This window comes from Sprattus sprattus, assembly GCF_963457725.1.
Source record: "Sprattus sprattus genome assembly, chromosome: 19".
Classification (NCBI taxonomy): Eukaryota; Metazoa; Chordata; class Actinopteri; order Clupeiformes; family Clupeidae; genus Sprattus; species Sprattus sprattus.
Window position 1 is genome coordinate 277,501 of NC_137917.1, and position 13,855 is coordinate 291,355.

A 13,855-nucleotide genomic window follows, 5' to 3' on the forward strand; every position below is an offset into this window, starting at 1 on the left:
GTGCCGGGGTGGGCCGGGGCCTACTGGCATGTCATGCACTGAGTGCTTTGTTGAGGGGGAAGCACAGCAACAATGGGCTAACACACGGGCCCAGGAAGACACCGCCACGACGCTGCTCCTGCTCGGAAAACCGTCTGTTGTTCCCTCTTCCTGCCACTGGCCTTTGATGTGGAGCTGTAATCACACGGCCGGATACCTAATCAGCCTGCACACACTGCACTGCATGCCCAGAGGAGCGGGATGAGAACCCGTTACCGATTTAACTAAGAGGAGTGAGGTTGGGGAGGGGAGTTGAGCGCCATACAAACAGGTTTATAAAGTTGTCTGCATTAAGTTCCCTCAGTTTGGAGTTTACCATTCCTCCACCCCCCAGCTGAATGACTTGGTGACGCTATTCTAGCTTTCTGCATGTCTAAAGTTAGGTGGAGTGTTAAATCCAGTGGACAGATGACCTTACCATGACCTTTCTCTGCTCTAATAAGTAGGGCAGTTGAATTGATGGGCCTCTGTTGTTCTGTTTTGTCTCACAAGCCCTGATTGCTTAATACTGTAAAGTTTAGCTGAAAGACCTATAATGTATTTTGGTTATGTGGTTATTGTTTGTGTGCAAACTGGTGCCGGTTGTCAGGATTAGGCGTGAAATTACAGATGACCAGCAGATGGCACTGCAGTGACACTGCAGCTTCATAGTGCTATCTGTTTTGAAGAGAGCCCAATGAGATTCATGTATATATCTCTCACAACAGAATAATTCAACAGATGTGCTTGAAAATATTGAAAATGTATTTCCGCAGCATGGAGTAGCTTCCAACAATAACACTGCCTTTAATCAGTTGTAATTGTAATTGTATAGGGGTGTTTTTTATGATATTCATGCATTCTTTATATATAATTCTATTTGTATGCATAGTTTTTGCAATCATGTGCGTATTTTCTGGTACTGAGGCATTATGTGCCAGAACAGTAAAGAAGTGCTTGATGGGAAAGAGCAGCATGTAAAGAATCTATGAGATACTGGCCATTACTGTTTTGAGTTTATGCTTCTCATCAGAAACATTGTGTATTTGAAAAGCTAAATTCTTACAATCTGTCCACATCCTTGAAATGATTATTTTATTTTTCTATTTTTTACATAATTTTGACAATGTACATAGTTGCCATGCTGATGAAAATGTCTGCAGAATGATTTAGACACTGTATACTTCTGCAAACAATAAAATGGTGCCATTTTCCCAACTTCCACCTCTTCTTCTCTCTGCCAGTTCCCAGTCCTGACCCAGCAGCTGCGTGTGGCCCCAAACTGGGATGTGTAAGTGTGATGCATTCTGTCTTTCCTACACCGAGAGGGGGGATCTTTGGGAGTGGTCTGAGAGGAATCATGGATGCAGTTCTGGGACAGCACCCCAGTCATCTGGGGAAGGGAATGAGTGCTCCGACTCTCATACTGCAGTTTTATGTGTGGCAGGAACTATGTGTAACTGTGCTGTTTGGCATTGCACTACTTCTGTCATGTATCGGAGGTGTTTTGGTGGGGGAATGCTCAGATGTGTGCTTGTGTGTTTGTGTCACAGGAAGACTAAAGTGATGCGACTGCAAGGTCTGCTGGCTCTACACTGCACAGAGCTCAATGAAGACACACCTGTTACAGAGGTTAGTATCCATTCATCAAGTATGATGACAGATACAAACACTGGCACATACAGACAAACACTCAGTTCACTCGCTCGCCCAACTACAGGTGGAGAGTACGCCCATCATCCCCACGCACACTCCCACACATTCCCACACAACAAAAGCTTCAGATTCACCGCCTCATTCAGACACAATGTATATCCCACAGTGTTTCTGTGCCATACATGTAGCGCTTTAGTCCAGGCACTGGAGTGTGTTATAACCATGTATGGGAGTTGTGCATATATTGTGTTAGTGCTCAGATTTTGACAGCCTTGGTAAGATGTACAGAATTCATTTTCAGAGGTGGTTTGTTACATAGACCCCATCAGGGCCACTAGATGCCACTGTAGCACTTTTGCAGGTATGTATCCAACTCCCTACTGTCTGAGGAAACCTTCAAAAATGAATTTCTCTTAAAGCTGGACTTTGGCACTAATGAAATCCAATATTGCCATGAACGCAGTATCTCCTTCTTGTGGGGAAGCAGCGGCTCCTAAAGAGAGGGTGAAACTCCAAGTTTCTCATGCCCAAACATGCTTACCAAAGCTTTCACAAATCATCAAAGAGCTCAACGCAGCCATTGTGGTTAATCATTTTCAAAAAACAGGATTCCATTTGATGTGGGGATCCGGCGGCGCCTCCGACCTCGATCCATGGCTTACATGGGCTTCCCCGGTACAGTAGCCACTTACCCTCCTCTCCGTTGTGAAAATGTAAAGCCACTCGACAGGAGAGAGAAAGAGAGGCAAGTCTCTACGAAAAACAAAATGGCGGCCAGTGGCGCATTGGCGTGGCTGTTTTTTTTCCCTCCCTCTCTCTCCCAATGATGGTACAATGGCTGTTCTTTCTTCTATGCTCTTTCTCTTTACCTCTACTTGTCTCTTCCTCTGCCTGTCGTTCTCTGACATGTTTTCTCCTGTGCCGCTATAAGCTGTGTAGACGTATGGCTTAGGAGTGGGAGAGAGAAGCGCAGGATATTAGCACGCTTGGTCTCTGCGGGGGGCCACCGCTCGGCGCTCTGCCTCTGTCATGCCAATTTTCGTTGCGCGGTCTCTCTTTGTCCGGTCCTCGGAAACCGACGCTTCCTTTTTTCCGGCCTCGCCTTGGCTGTCGATGGCCATTTTGCTGTATGCCAGAGACGGACTGCTCAAATGGCTGTTTTGGCCAGAGCGTGCTAGAGCACAATAGCCAAGCTCTTTTTGGATGGGACTCTGTGAGGTTGAGGGCCTAAGCAGAAGGGTAGGGTTGTGTCACTGAACCAAGAGAGGAGCAGAGGAGCGCAGAACAGAAGAGCGCTGGGATGAGCCAAGTTACCAGGAAGCCATGCATTGGGTTAAGGTTAGTATATGGCTTCTGAGTGGGAGTGCCATATTAAGCCCTGATGCACAGCCAGACTTTCATCTTCCGCCGAGAACAGCAGCTGGAGGAGATGTCAGACTAATTCACTGTCATGGCAACAACAGTAAGCAGCTATAAATAGTGCTGTCACCCAGGGGCTTCAGACAGGGAGATGGGAATTACAGGTAGTGAGGAGAAAAGTTCTCTCCTCTTCCCTCGTTCTTTATGTCACTCTCTCGCCATATAATCCTCATTCTCTTGTGTCTCCCATGACTGATTTGAGTGTGACTCTAATGAAGTATTAAATGGATCGTTCCCCCTGACTGCGACACACACACTCACACAGACACACACTCTATCCAACCAGCCCAGACTTTCACATACAGCTGCCTTTCTGTCCCAGGAGTGTGACAACAGATACTGTTCGTTGACATTCCAAGTACTGTAACGAAGTCGAAAACAGCGTGCCATCTTGTCTCCACCCATGATGGGAAAGCTCTAAATGTGTAATCAGAAGTTGAAAAGCTGCTTCAGAGGAGCCAGGTTATTTTGGGTAGTTACACTGTACACCATTAAAGGCTAGGCCATCAGAGCAGCTTCTACCACAGACTTTCACTGAGATCTCTCTGTGTGCTGCCTAACCCGAGAGGCAGGGTGAGGTCTGGACCTGAGGGGCAGGGTGAGGTCTGGAGGGGCTGGGGGTGTCCTGCTGTCCAAGGGTCGTGGTCAGTTCAGCATCATAGCCACCCTGATCCTGCATACTCTAGCGGGCCCTGGCCAGGCCACCCTGACCAGGCACTCACTGCTTCATCTATTCAGTCTGCTGTCTCAAAGGCAACAGAGATTAAAATGGAAAAGTACTCAAAGCTATTTGCTATCATAGTTTTAATTTCAGTGACATTTTGAAGCTTGCACTGCATGCTTCAACTGCTCATTAAAAATGCATGCTGGCCTGTGTATTAACACCCACACAAATATTTGTACACAGCATCAAATCATCTGCAAATCTAGACTTCTTTTGAACATACCAGAAGTTTGGATACTGAACTGACAACAAATATTGCAGGACTGGCTAATGATGAGAGGGAGATTTCTAAAAGGAATGTAAAGATATTGGCTTAGGCTAGTGGTGAGAGACGCTCTGATCTCTCCTCTTGCCTAGAGGGCTGGGCTCCATTTTATATCAATCTCATTCACCCATGACTCACTCCATGAGCCTGTGTCTGCTCCTGTAGAGCTCCACTGCTTGGCCACTCACTGGAGGAGATGGAAAAGGTGTTGTCCTTGTTACCTGCTTTGCTCCTAATGTGAAAATTCACATTGCTGTGGTTGTGGGTGTAAGCTCCTTACAATTTCACCATTTTAGTATAATCACATAATTTACATTACTAACACATAAAAAACCTTCTCACAGGTTGCCAGGAACTTGAAAATGATCTGTTTTTCCCTTCTCCAAGCCTGAGTTGGCAATGCTTCAGTGACAAACCAATGTTTTTAATGTTGCTTTCCTTGACTAATGAAAGTAGCTATGGAATCGAATGAAGCTAGAATGCTTATATACTCCAAAAGCATAATAAAAAAATCCCCTTCAGAGCAAGTAGGTAATTGAAGTAAATAATCTAGTCCAAAGAAAATAATTGCAACCTATAGGCTACACAAAAGTTTGACAGTGTCTTTTTTCTTTCTTCTGAAACGAATAGGGTGAATTTGACTGACCAGTGGAGCAGTGACATTGACTTATACTGTCATGATACCACAGCCATGGCTAATCAAGGGACTTCATTACTATCTTTATTGGTTGCACTTGACACCACTCAGGGAGTTAATTACTCTCTGTTCCAACCTGCCCCTTCAGTTAACACAACCCTGTCCTGTTCCACTGCATGACCGCTACTCTCTGTTCTTGCCACAATCACTGATCTCAAGTTATGGTCCCATCTCTTTGGGCAGTCTGACATCTTAAGCGTCGTGCACACGAAGTCTAGTTTGTTTGCATCCGATCTGTTCATAATACCGATAGCCCTATCATAAAGACGAACACTCTCTATCCGCACACGGTTTCCGCAACGATCGAAGTCTGGGGTAGAAAGTGAGTAGATTTGAATCGGTACGGGGGCTGGTGTTCGTCTGCACGGTTTCACGCAACCTGATGACGTCATTGCCCCACGTGATCTTTTCACGATCTCCAACCACTATATATACAACTTGTTCTCCCTCAAAATCTCACTCGTGGTGGGCCTCGAATTCACTAACATTAACCCAGTCTTCTGATTTTTGATTAGCCTCCTATCTTTATCTAATTCTTCTTATTCAGACGTAACATAACTTTCATGACCACAAATATAAATTGGCCAGCGATATAATTTGCTTTTTTATTCATAAATGTATGTAAAATGGACGGAGCAAAGCATCATGGGAAATGGGATGACAGACATGTCATGTTGTACTGTTCCAAACTCTTTATTATCAATAGAAAAAATAATTCATTTTCGCATATCCTTTAGTCTAACCACTGATTTTATTAACCATCATAATGTAATGTTGTTAATTGGAGCTTGAATGTCTTGTGTAATGTGTTTATCCTCGTGCTTTTTAGACTCTTCTTCTAGGTTTTTCACGTTTTTTCAGTTGTGTAAAACGCCACCCACAGGCGTGAGGTATGTACTACAGCCCGTTCAACACAATCTGGTGGCTCTGTTTTTACGCAAATCTCTCGTTGCCAGCCTCCGTATTTACGAAATTAAAAGATTCAATTGGTGTGAAAAGTAAATCCGATTCGGAGGCCCTAGACTTCGTGTGCATATGACCTTAGTCAGTGATCTCATCACAGTACACAATCACTGTCAAATGCCATCAAACTTAAAGGCCAGTCATAATCACAGTGGAACCCCAGTATCTGCTGATTGTTGATGACGGTTTCAGTTATCTGCGTGTTAGGGTGAAACTCTCTGCCGCTCTGAGTAGTCTTTCCGCACCATCGCTCTTGATACGTGACTCACGTCTTTAAGCACATCTTATTTCTCATGTACTTCTGTCCTTGATTCATCCACCCTTGATACATTTCGTTCCTCGTTTCATTCATGTTTTTTACCAAGTGGAGGGGGTAGGACATAACGGAAGGAAGGGAGGATTGACAAATAAAGGAAATCATAAGCACCCCAGGTAACAGTCACCTAGCTAGATATAAAGCTGAAAGTAGCCCAATTCAGATGTCAGTGAATTAGCAGATCCAGCCAGGGGACACATAAGGGAGCAGAGAGAGGCAGACCCTAATCTGCTTTATGAAGTAGGTATGCATATGAAGACAACAGCAGAGAGAGGACGAACCTTAATCTGCTACATGAAGTAGGTATGCATATGAAGACAACAGCAGAGAGAGGACAAACCCTAATCTGCTATATGAAGTAGGTATGCATATGAAGACAACAGCACATATCCTATACGCCAGGGGTTTTCAACAGGGGGTCTGTGGCTCCCTGGTGGTCCGTGACGGCATTGCAGGGGGTCCGCAACATGAGCCTATGTTGATCAGTTCACCATTGATTTTATTTATGTATATAAATTCGCTTTGATATTTCAACACATTTCACATTACTCTTGAATATCGTGAAAATATCGTCTTATAGGCAGAATATCTGTGCAGGGGGAGGGGGTGTGGCAGCAGCTAGTGATGTACCCTGATCATTTCACATATTTAAGTATTAAAGGTAGAATATCTGTGCAGGGGGAGGGGGCGTGACAGCGGCAGTAACAAACACGCACACGCGTGCAGGCAAATCAGTGGGCCGCAAATTACTTTTAAGTCGGAATGGTGGTTCCTGGGACAAAACCAGTTGAAAACCCCTGCTATACGCCATGGTGTTCGCTACGATGCAGTTTCAGCTCTCCGCAGTAGGTCTTGGAGCGTATTCCAGATGCTTTGTTTGCAATGTTCTTACGAATATTGCGTCCATATCAGATAGTTAGGTTTTTATTCTCACATTGTCTGTGAGGCAGACTTTCCTGTGTATCAGTCATGGTGCTCTATGTCTAAGGCTGTGGACTGAATAAGAACAGTGAGGAGTGGTGTGGAAGTGGCTTGGTGGGTCTTGCCACACGCACGCCTCAACAGTACTTTCCCCCATCTCTGCATGCGAGATGTCCCTTCGCTTTCGCAAGTCTCTCTCCTGCCAAAGCACATCAAACACAGGCCGCAAACATCTGTTCCCTGCAAACTCATCATTTATGATGCTTTAGCATGAGCGAAGGGAAGCCTTGTTTTGAGTGGGAGGGGAGGGGAGGGGAGAGGAGAGGAGAGGAGAGGGGGAGAAAGGGTGTGAAAAGAGAAATGCCTATTAGCATAGCCCCCTGCTGAGAGAGCTGACGCAGTGAGCCACACAGGCACCGATGTGCCCAGCTTACTAGTCATATACTAATGATGGGTGTGTGCCTGGAAGAAAGAGAGAGAGAGCCGGGGATAGAGACTAAGAGAGGCTACAGAGGTGTCAGATTGTGTTATTGTGGATGCTTTTTAAAAATGTGATAATGGTAGTGTTGTGGCCAAATCTAAGTATTAAACTTAAGTCAGACAAAGGACGCGTTGTTCAAAATGGATTTACTGCAGTGCATTAAGCCACAGTAAAGAGATGCAAACCCTACATTACATCTGCCGTATACAATCGCGCCAAGATATTTAAACCTACATTAAGCACCACCCATCTTTGCTTCGCTCGGCTGACCCAGCCAGCCAATTAAACATGACCTCCTAATCTGACCCCAAACAAATCAAAAGATGTCCTTGGCACCTAATACCACACCCCTTTTCTACCTAAGGCTGCACCCTCTTATTTGAACTCAGCCTCATCTAAAATGTAACCCAAGTATAGCCTCACACTTCAACAGGTATCTAGCACATGCATTCCTTATTCATATGAAAATATATTCTACAGTAGCTTTGTCAAGGAGTAGGCAGATAGCACCCCCAACCCTGTTCAGCTCCTACCAGTCTGCAACGGAGCTTTACAGCTATCACACTCCGCTACAGCTGACGTTTAGCAATGATGGCTTTCAAATGTGTACTTGTCCAGTAATTGTGTGTGTGTGTGTGTGTGTGTGTGTGTGTGTGTGTGTGTGTGTGTGTGTGTGTGTGTGTGTGTGTGTGTGTGTGTGTGTGTGTGTATTTCTGTTTCGCAGGCTGTGGCAATGTTCACAGAGCTCCTCCGAGAGAACTTCAGGAACAGCAAACTGAAGCAGTGCCTTCTGCCACCACTAGGGGAGCTGTTGCATCTCATGGCTTGTCAGGTAGAATATTGCATTATCTCTTTTCTCATTCATTATTGCTGTTTTCACCTCCTCAGCCTCACTTACCTCACCTACACACAGATACAAGTACTGTGCATATTTAATGTACATATATAAATTATACATATGTTCATACACAGACACACCATTTTATTGTATTTGCTGCCAATTTGTTTACTATCATATCTGTAACTGGACAGATCTGTTCGATGTGGGTCATTTTTTGTGTTGAAGTGAAAGAAGCGTACTTATGCCATCAGGTTGACCATCATGACATCATTTTTTTGTGCTGATGTGAAAGAAGTGCACTTAAAGCCATCAGGTCGACCATCATGACATCATGTTTAGACTGCATAACCAGGCTGTACTGCAGAGTCTCAGTCTCTGTATTTTCCACAGAGCTGTTGTGAGGTGGATATGTATCACAAAACATTACAGAGAAAGTGTTTATTGACTTCTTTCTCATGGATAAAGGCCTGATCGGCCATCCATTCTCCTGGTCCCTCATGTTCTAAGCTCACAGTACTGTGTCGAGTTTGTCTGCGTCCAAGCTGAAACTAATACAGATAACCCTATCATTTAGACGAACACTCTCTGTCCGCACACGGTATCTGCAACGATTCGAATCGGGGGTAGAAAGTGAGTAGATTTGAATCGCTACGGGGGCTGGTGTTCGTGTGCACAGATTCACACAACCTAATGACGTCATTGTCCCACGTGATCGCATCACGATCTCCAACCAATATATATAACACTTGCTGTCTCTCTACATCTCACTCATGGTGTGTCTCGAACTCACTTTCATTAATCCAGCCTACTGATTTTTGTTTAGCCTCCTATCTTGATCTAATTCTTTTTATACAGACGTTACATAACTTTCATGTCCACAAATATAAATTGGCCAGCGATTTAATTTGCTTTTTTGTTCATAAATGAATGTAGAATGGTCGGAGCAAAGCCTCATGGGAAATGGGATGGAGGCTATGCGGTTAGGCTAAACGTTGCTAATTGTAGCTTGTCCTCTGGCTGTTCTCAATCGGATGGGTTCGTATTTATGCAAATCTCTTACCAGGCTACCAGGCTCCGTCCTTACGCAATTAAAAGATTCGATTTGTGTGAAAAATTAACCCGATTCAGTGAATCTAGGCTCCGTGTAAACTTGGCTTTAGTTTATAGCCCAAGCCACTGGTTTGTTTTTGTTGAGCTCAGCTTTGGTATGCCTAATGATTTTTTGGTTTGTTATTGTCTTGCTGCTTTTGTTTTGCTCTGCCCACACAGCCATGTGTGAGTCCCTGTGGGTGTCACACTCAGTCCCACTCAGCCCACTATCTCCACAAATTTCCAGCCTGTTCCGTGTTAGATAAAGCATTTAAATAGACATTGCCACACCTGATTTATCCCATGTCCCAGAAAATCCCATCAAAGCTAGAGAATAGCTGTGACAGACTGAAGGTCAGGCATTGAAGGCATACACAATCACTTTTATTGAATTTCTAGGCTGTCGATGAAAGCTTCACTTTTTTCCAAGTGTGATTAGAGAAGCTGTGAAGTGAACTTTCAGCCATATTTAAGCATGATATTGCCTTACCAAAGAAAGCAAAGGATGCTGATGACCACAGGAACACCGGTACAAAACCATTAGCACCATGAAGCCCAAGTTAGAGCTCCACCAACTCTGCTATTGCCACTGACTGCTTAGTCCTATGCTCAAACTCATGTCTCTATACTAAGCCAGCAGAGTTAACCTGAGGAAGCTAAAAGTTTATTTCCACTGCTCAGTTAATAGACTTATTTTACGGCTCTTCAGAGCGCTGCAGAATTTTCCGTTGATTTGAATGGGTCATCCCAACATTCTGAGGTCCGATATTTTTTCTAATGACCGTTGCAAAAAATGAATGACTGCTGCCATTGGCAACGCGGTTTGTGCTTCAGCTTCACATATTTCATATATTTCCACAAGGAGTTTGTTACTTCATATCCAGTCAGTGTTCTTATAGCAACAAGTGGAACAAACAACCAAATGTGAATTCAGGGAATTGATCAGATAACCCAGTGCTGGGGTTGTTAGGGGGCTTAAATAATACTGGTATGCTGGCGGGAAATCAAAACTATTGAACATGTTATTGAACAAAATAGCATTGCAATGAAAACTATTATTAAAGAGAAAAACATAAAATGATTTAGTGTGCGTTGGATGCGATTGACTGTGGCCCAGAAGCCATCAAGACTGGGGAATCATGGGATGTCATTTACACAGCTGTTAAAATGGTGGTTACAACACATTTGAAGTGGGCTTATGTTTGGAATATATCCTGGCCTCTGTGGTAGCATTGCTTAATTAGTTCTTTATCGGAATCACAGACTGCCTCTTAAAGAGCATAATTATTATTATTATTATAATTATTATTATAATATAATGATCTAGAAGCCCAGACTGAAACAGGCAGGTTGAAGAACCATTTAAAGGCTCATCAACAGTCTTGTTTTGAATAATGTTCTTGGTCACGGTGATCCTGGCACTCTGAAACATTTTTTAAAATGGGTCCAATGGCAGTTGAACTCATGCAGTGCTGTTGCTTATAGTGTAGCTTCTAGTGTCCATCAGCACTCTCCACACCAGTGCTGGACACACAACGTCATGCTCTCTCCACTCTAGAAAAACAACTCCTTCTTCAGGGTCCTCCTTCCTAATAACTACTGCATCAAGGATGGAAGCAAAGGGAAAAACACTTCTACATTATTCAACCAATGACTGATAATGGATGGGGCCTACAGCACGCTCCACATGATCAGTTTACCAATAAGCCAACAAAGCAGAAAACAGACCTTGAGAGACGCACAGACCTTGGGTTGGGTTTGAGTTGTATATTTGCACTCATGGAGCTGATGGTGGAGACAAGCTGCTCTTGGTGCAGATCCCACCTCCTGCACAACTGTTTTCTAATTGGTTCATGTTGAGCAGAGGCATCCAGAGCCCTCTTGTCTTCCATACCAGAGCATGTTTACCAGCGCACCCAGTATGTTTATTTAGCCTAATTAGGGTGAGTTGTGCTTTGTGTTGCCCCTAATTGTTCTCGTAATGAGTCACTGTGCTAGTGCTTGCTTTGCATAGCATCTTACCTCTCTTTTTCTCTGTGTCTCTATCTCTCCCCCTCCCTCCCTCCCTCCCTCCCTCCCTCCCTTCCTCTTTCTCCTCCCTGCAGGAGAAAAAAGAGCACCCAGGAGGATTGTGGGTCGTTCCTGCTGCTGCCTACACGGTGTTAATGAGGTGCCTTCGGGAAGGGGTAAGACTGCCACGCTGTCCTCCTGTATGTGTTCCTCAGTGTGTGTGTGTCTGTGTGTGTGGGGTGGGGGTCTGGGTGGTAATGATCCCCCCCAGCCCCTCCAGGCATTGTTTGGCAGCCGTGAGTGGAGGGGTCGAGAGGAGAGGAGAGGAGAGGAGAGCAGCAGGAGCTCTCAGTCGTCAGCAGCACAGCAGCAGCAGCCCCTGTAACCTCACCTCCGCAGACCTCACTGCTCCTCGCACTCCTGACCGCTCTCTGCCATCCCTACTTCCCTCTGAGAGGAGCAGGCAGGGAGGTCTGCAGCTCAGGAGAGGAGACGGCTCCTGAGACAGAACCAGTATAGATTTAAGATTAGAAACAGGAGAGTGCGTAGAGAAGTCATGACAAGCATGCATACTATTTAAGGAAAAGTGCACTTGAAGTTTTCCAACTGAAAGGTAGTACACTCAATGAAGTACCACCATGTGGTCACAGACACCACAGTGGACATACGTCATCTGGTGATTTCATCTCAACTCATATGAGAAGGCAATACCACTGTCATTTTAGCATTCCGGAGAACAACATACTTTTGTACTGTTTTCTAAACGTTTGTGTGTATATTTGGCCTACTTCAAACATAACCTCTACATAGTACACTTAACTTAATACGTCATTTTTTTCAAAGAGGCAGACACTCACTTAGAACTGTACAGGCTTACATAATATTACGAGTTATTATTTTTATAATGCATCACATTATATATTGTGAATTGTGGGTTTTATATGTATTTGAGACTTACGTTGTGGTGGCATTTCATGGTATCAAACGTTTGGCTGGTAATGATTATTTTTAGTGTTCAGATATACTCAACTGCATTTAATTACTGAATCTTTGTTTGTATTCGCTGTTTATGTTTATGTGTGGACATGCTATATGTTCTGTGTGTGTGTGTGTGTGTGTGTGTGTGTGTGTGTGTGTGTGTGTGAGAGAGTGTGTGTGTTTATGTGTGCACATGCTATATGTTCTGTGTGTGTGTGTGTGTGAGAGAGAGAGAGAGTGTGTGTTTATGTGTGCACATGCTATATGTTCTGTGTGTGTGTGTGTGTGTGTGTGTGTGTGAGAGTGTGTGTGTTTATGTGTGCACATGCTATATGTTCTGTGTGTGTGAGAGAGTGTGTGTTTATATGTGCACATGCTGTATGTTCTGTGTGTGCCAGAGTGTGTTTGTTTATGTGTGCACATGCTTTATGTTTGGTGTGTGTTTGTGTGAGTGTGTGTGTTTATGTGTGCACATGCTGTATGCTTTGTGAAAGGTTTGTTGAGTGGGTCTCTAGCTGTAATGAAAAGAGGCGGTTTGTGTGTGTGTGTGTGTGTGTGTGTGTGTGTGTGTGTGTGTGTGTGTGTGTGTGTGTGTGTGTGTGTGTGTGTGTGTGTGTGTGTAGAGCAGTAATGGTGAACTGTGCTTTAATCAGAGCTCTGTAATCAGGCAGAACTGATGCCATCAGCAGGAAGGCCTTGCTCGTGCTGGTATGTATTGGCTGACACAGTGGTTTGTGTTTTGCTGCCACACAGGGCCCTGTGAACACACTGACATAATCAGAATCAGAATCTAGTGCAGACAGGACCGGAGTGTGTTGTGTTCTTCAGTTGCATCTCTCAGACCGGAGGAATCGTGCTTCTGAAATGACTCAACCTTTTCTGATTAACAGCAACTCCACCAATGATGAAATGCAGGAAAAAGCAGGAAAGTATGTTTCACAAAAAAAGTAGTGTAAAAAGAGTAGTGTAAGTAGAGTTCAAAAGTCAAAAGCCTGGGTTTGGAGTTCTGTTCTATAAATAGCACAGATTAGCCGATAACACTGCATACTAGTTTGTTTGGTGAAGTTGGAGGCCCCTTGAGTGTGAGGAGCCTACTCAAGGTCTCTGAGCTGTGACTCCTCTGGTCTCTGAGCTGTGTCTCCTCTGGTCTCTGAGCTGTGTGTGTCTCCTCTGGTCTCTGGTCTCTGAGCTGTGTGTGTCTCCTCTGGTCTCTGAGCTGTGACTCCTTTGGTCTCTGAGCTGTGTCTCCTCTGGTCTCTGGTCTCTGAGCTGTGTCTCCTCTGGTCTCTGAGCTGTGACTCCTCTGGTCTCTGAGCTGTGTCTCCTCTGGTCTCTGAGCTGTGACTCCTCTGGTCTCTGGTCTCTGAGCTGTGTCTCCTCTGGTCTCTGGTCTCTGAACTGTGTCTCCTCTGGTCTCTGGTCTCTGAGCTGTGACTCCTCTGGTCTCTGAGCTGTGTGTGTCTCCTCTGGTCTCTGA

The 13,855-nt window shown here is 44.6% G+C and overlaps 1 protein-coding gene across 1 annotated transcript in view; it reads left to right on the forward strand.

The window, feature by feature from the left end:
• The window catches only part of ulk4 (unc-51 like kinase 4), a gene marked incomplete at its 3' end in the record, with an annotated part of 104,516 nt that overhangs the window by 21,118 nt on the left and 69,543 nt on the right, over positions 1-13,855 (forward strand). The window contains exons 15-18 of the mRNA XM_080857342.1: positions 1,263-1,309; positions 1,572-1,650; positions 8,185-8,292; positions 11,496-11,576. Coding sequence (XP_080713468.1) covers positions 1,263-1,309; positions 1,572-1,650; positions 8,185-8,292; positions 11,496-11,576 — 315 coding nt within the window. The remainder of the gene's footprint in view (positions 1-1,262; positions 1,310-1,571; positions 1,651-8,184; positions 8,293-11,495; positions 11,577-13,855) is intronic.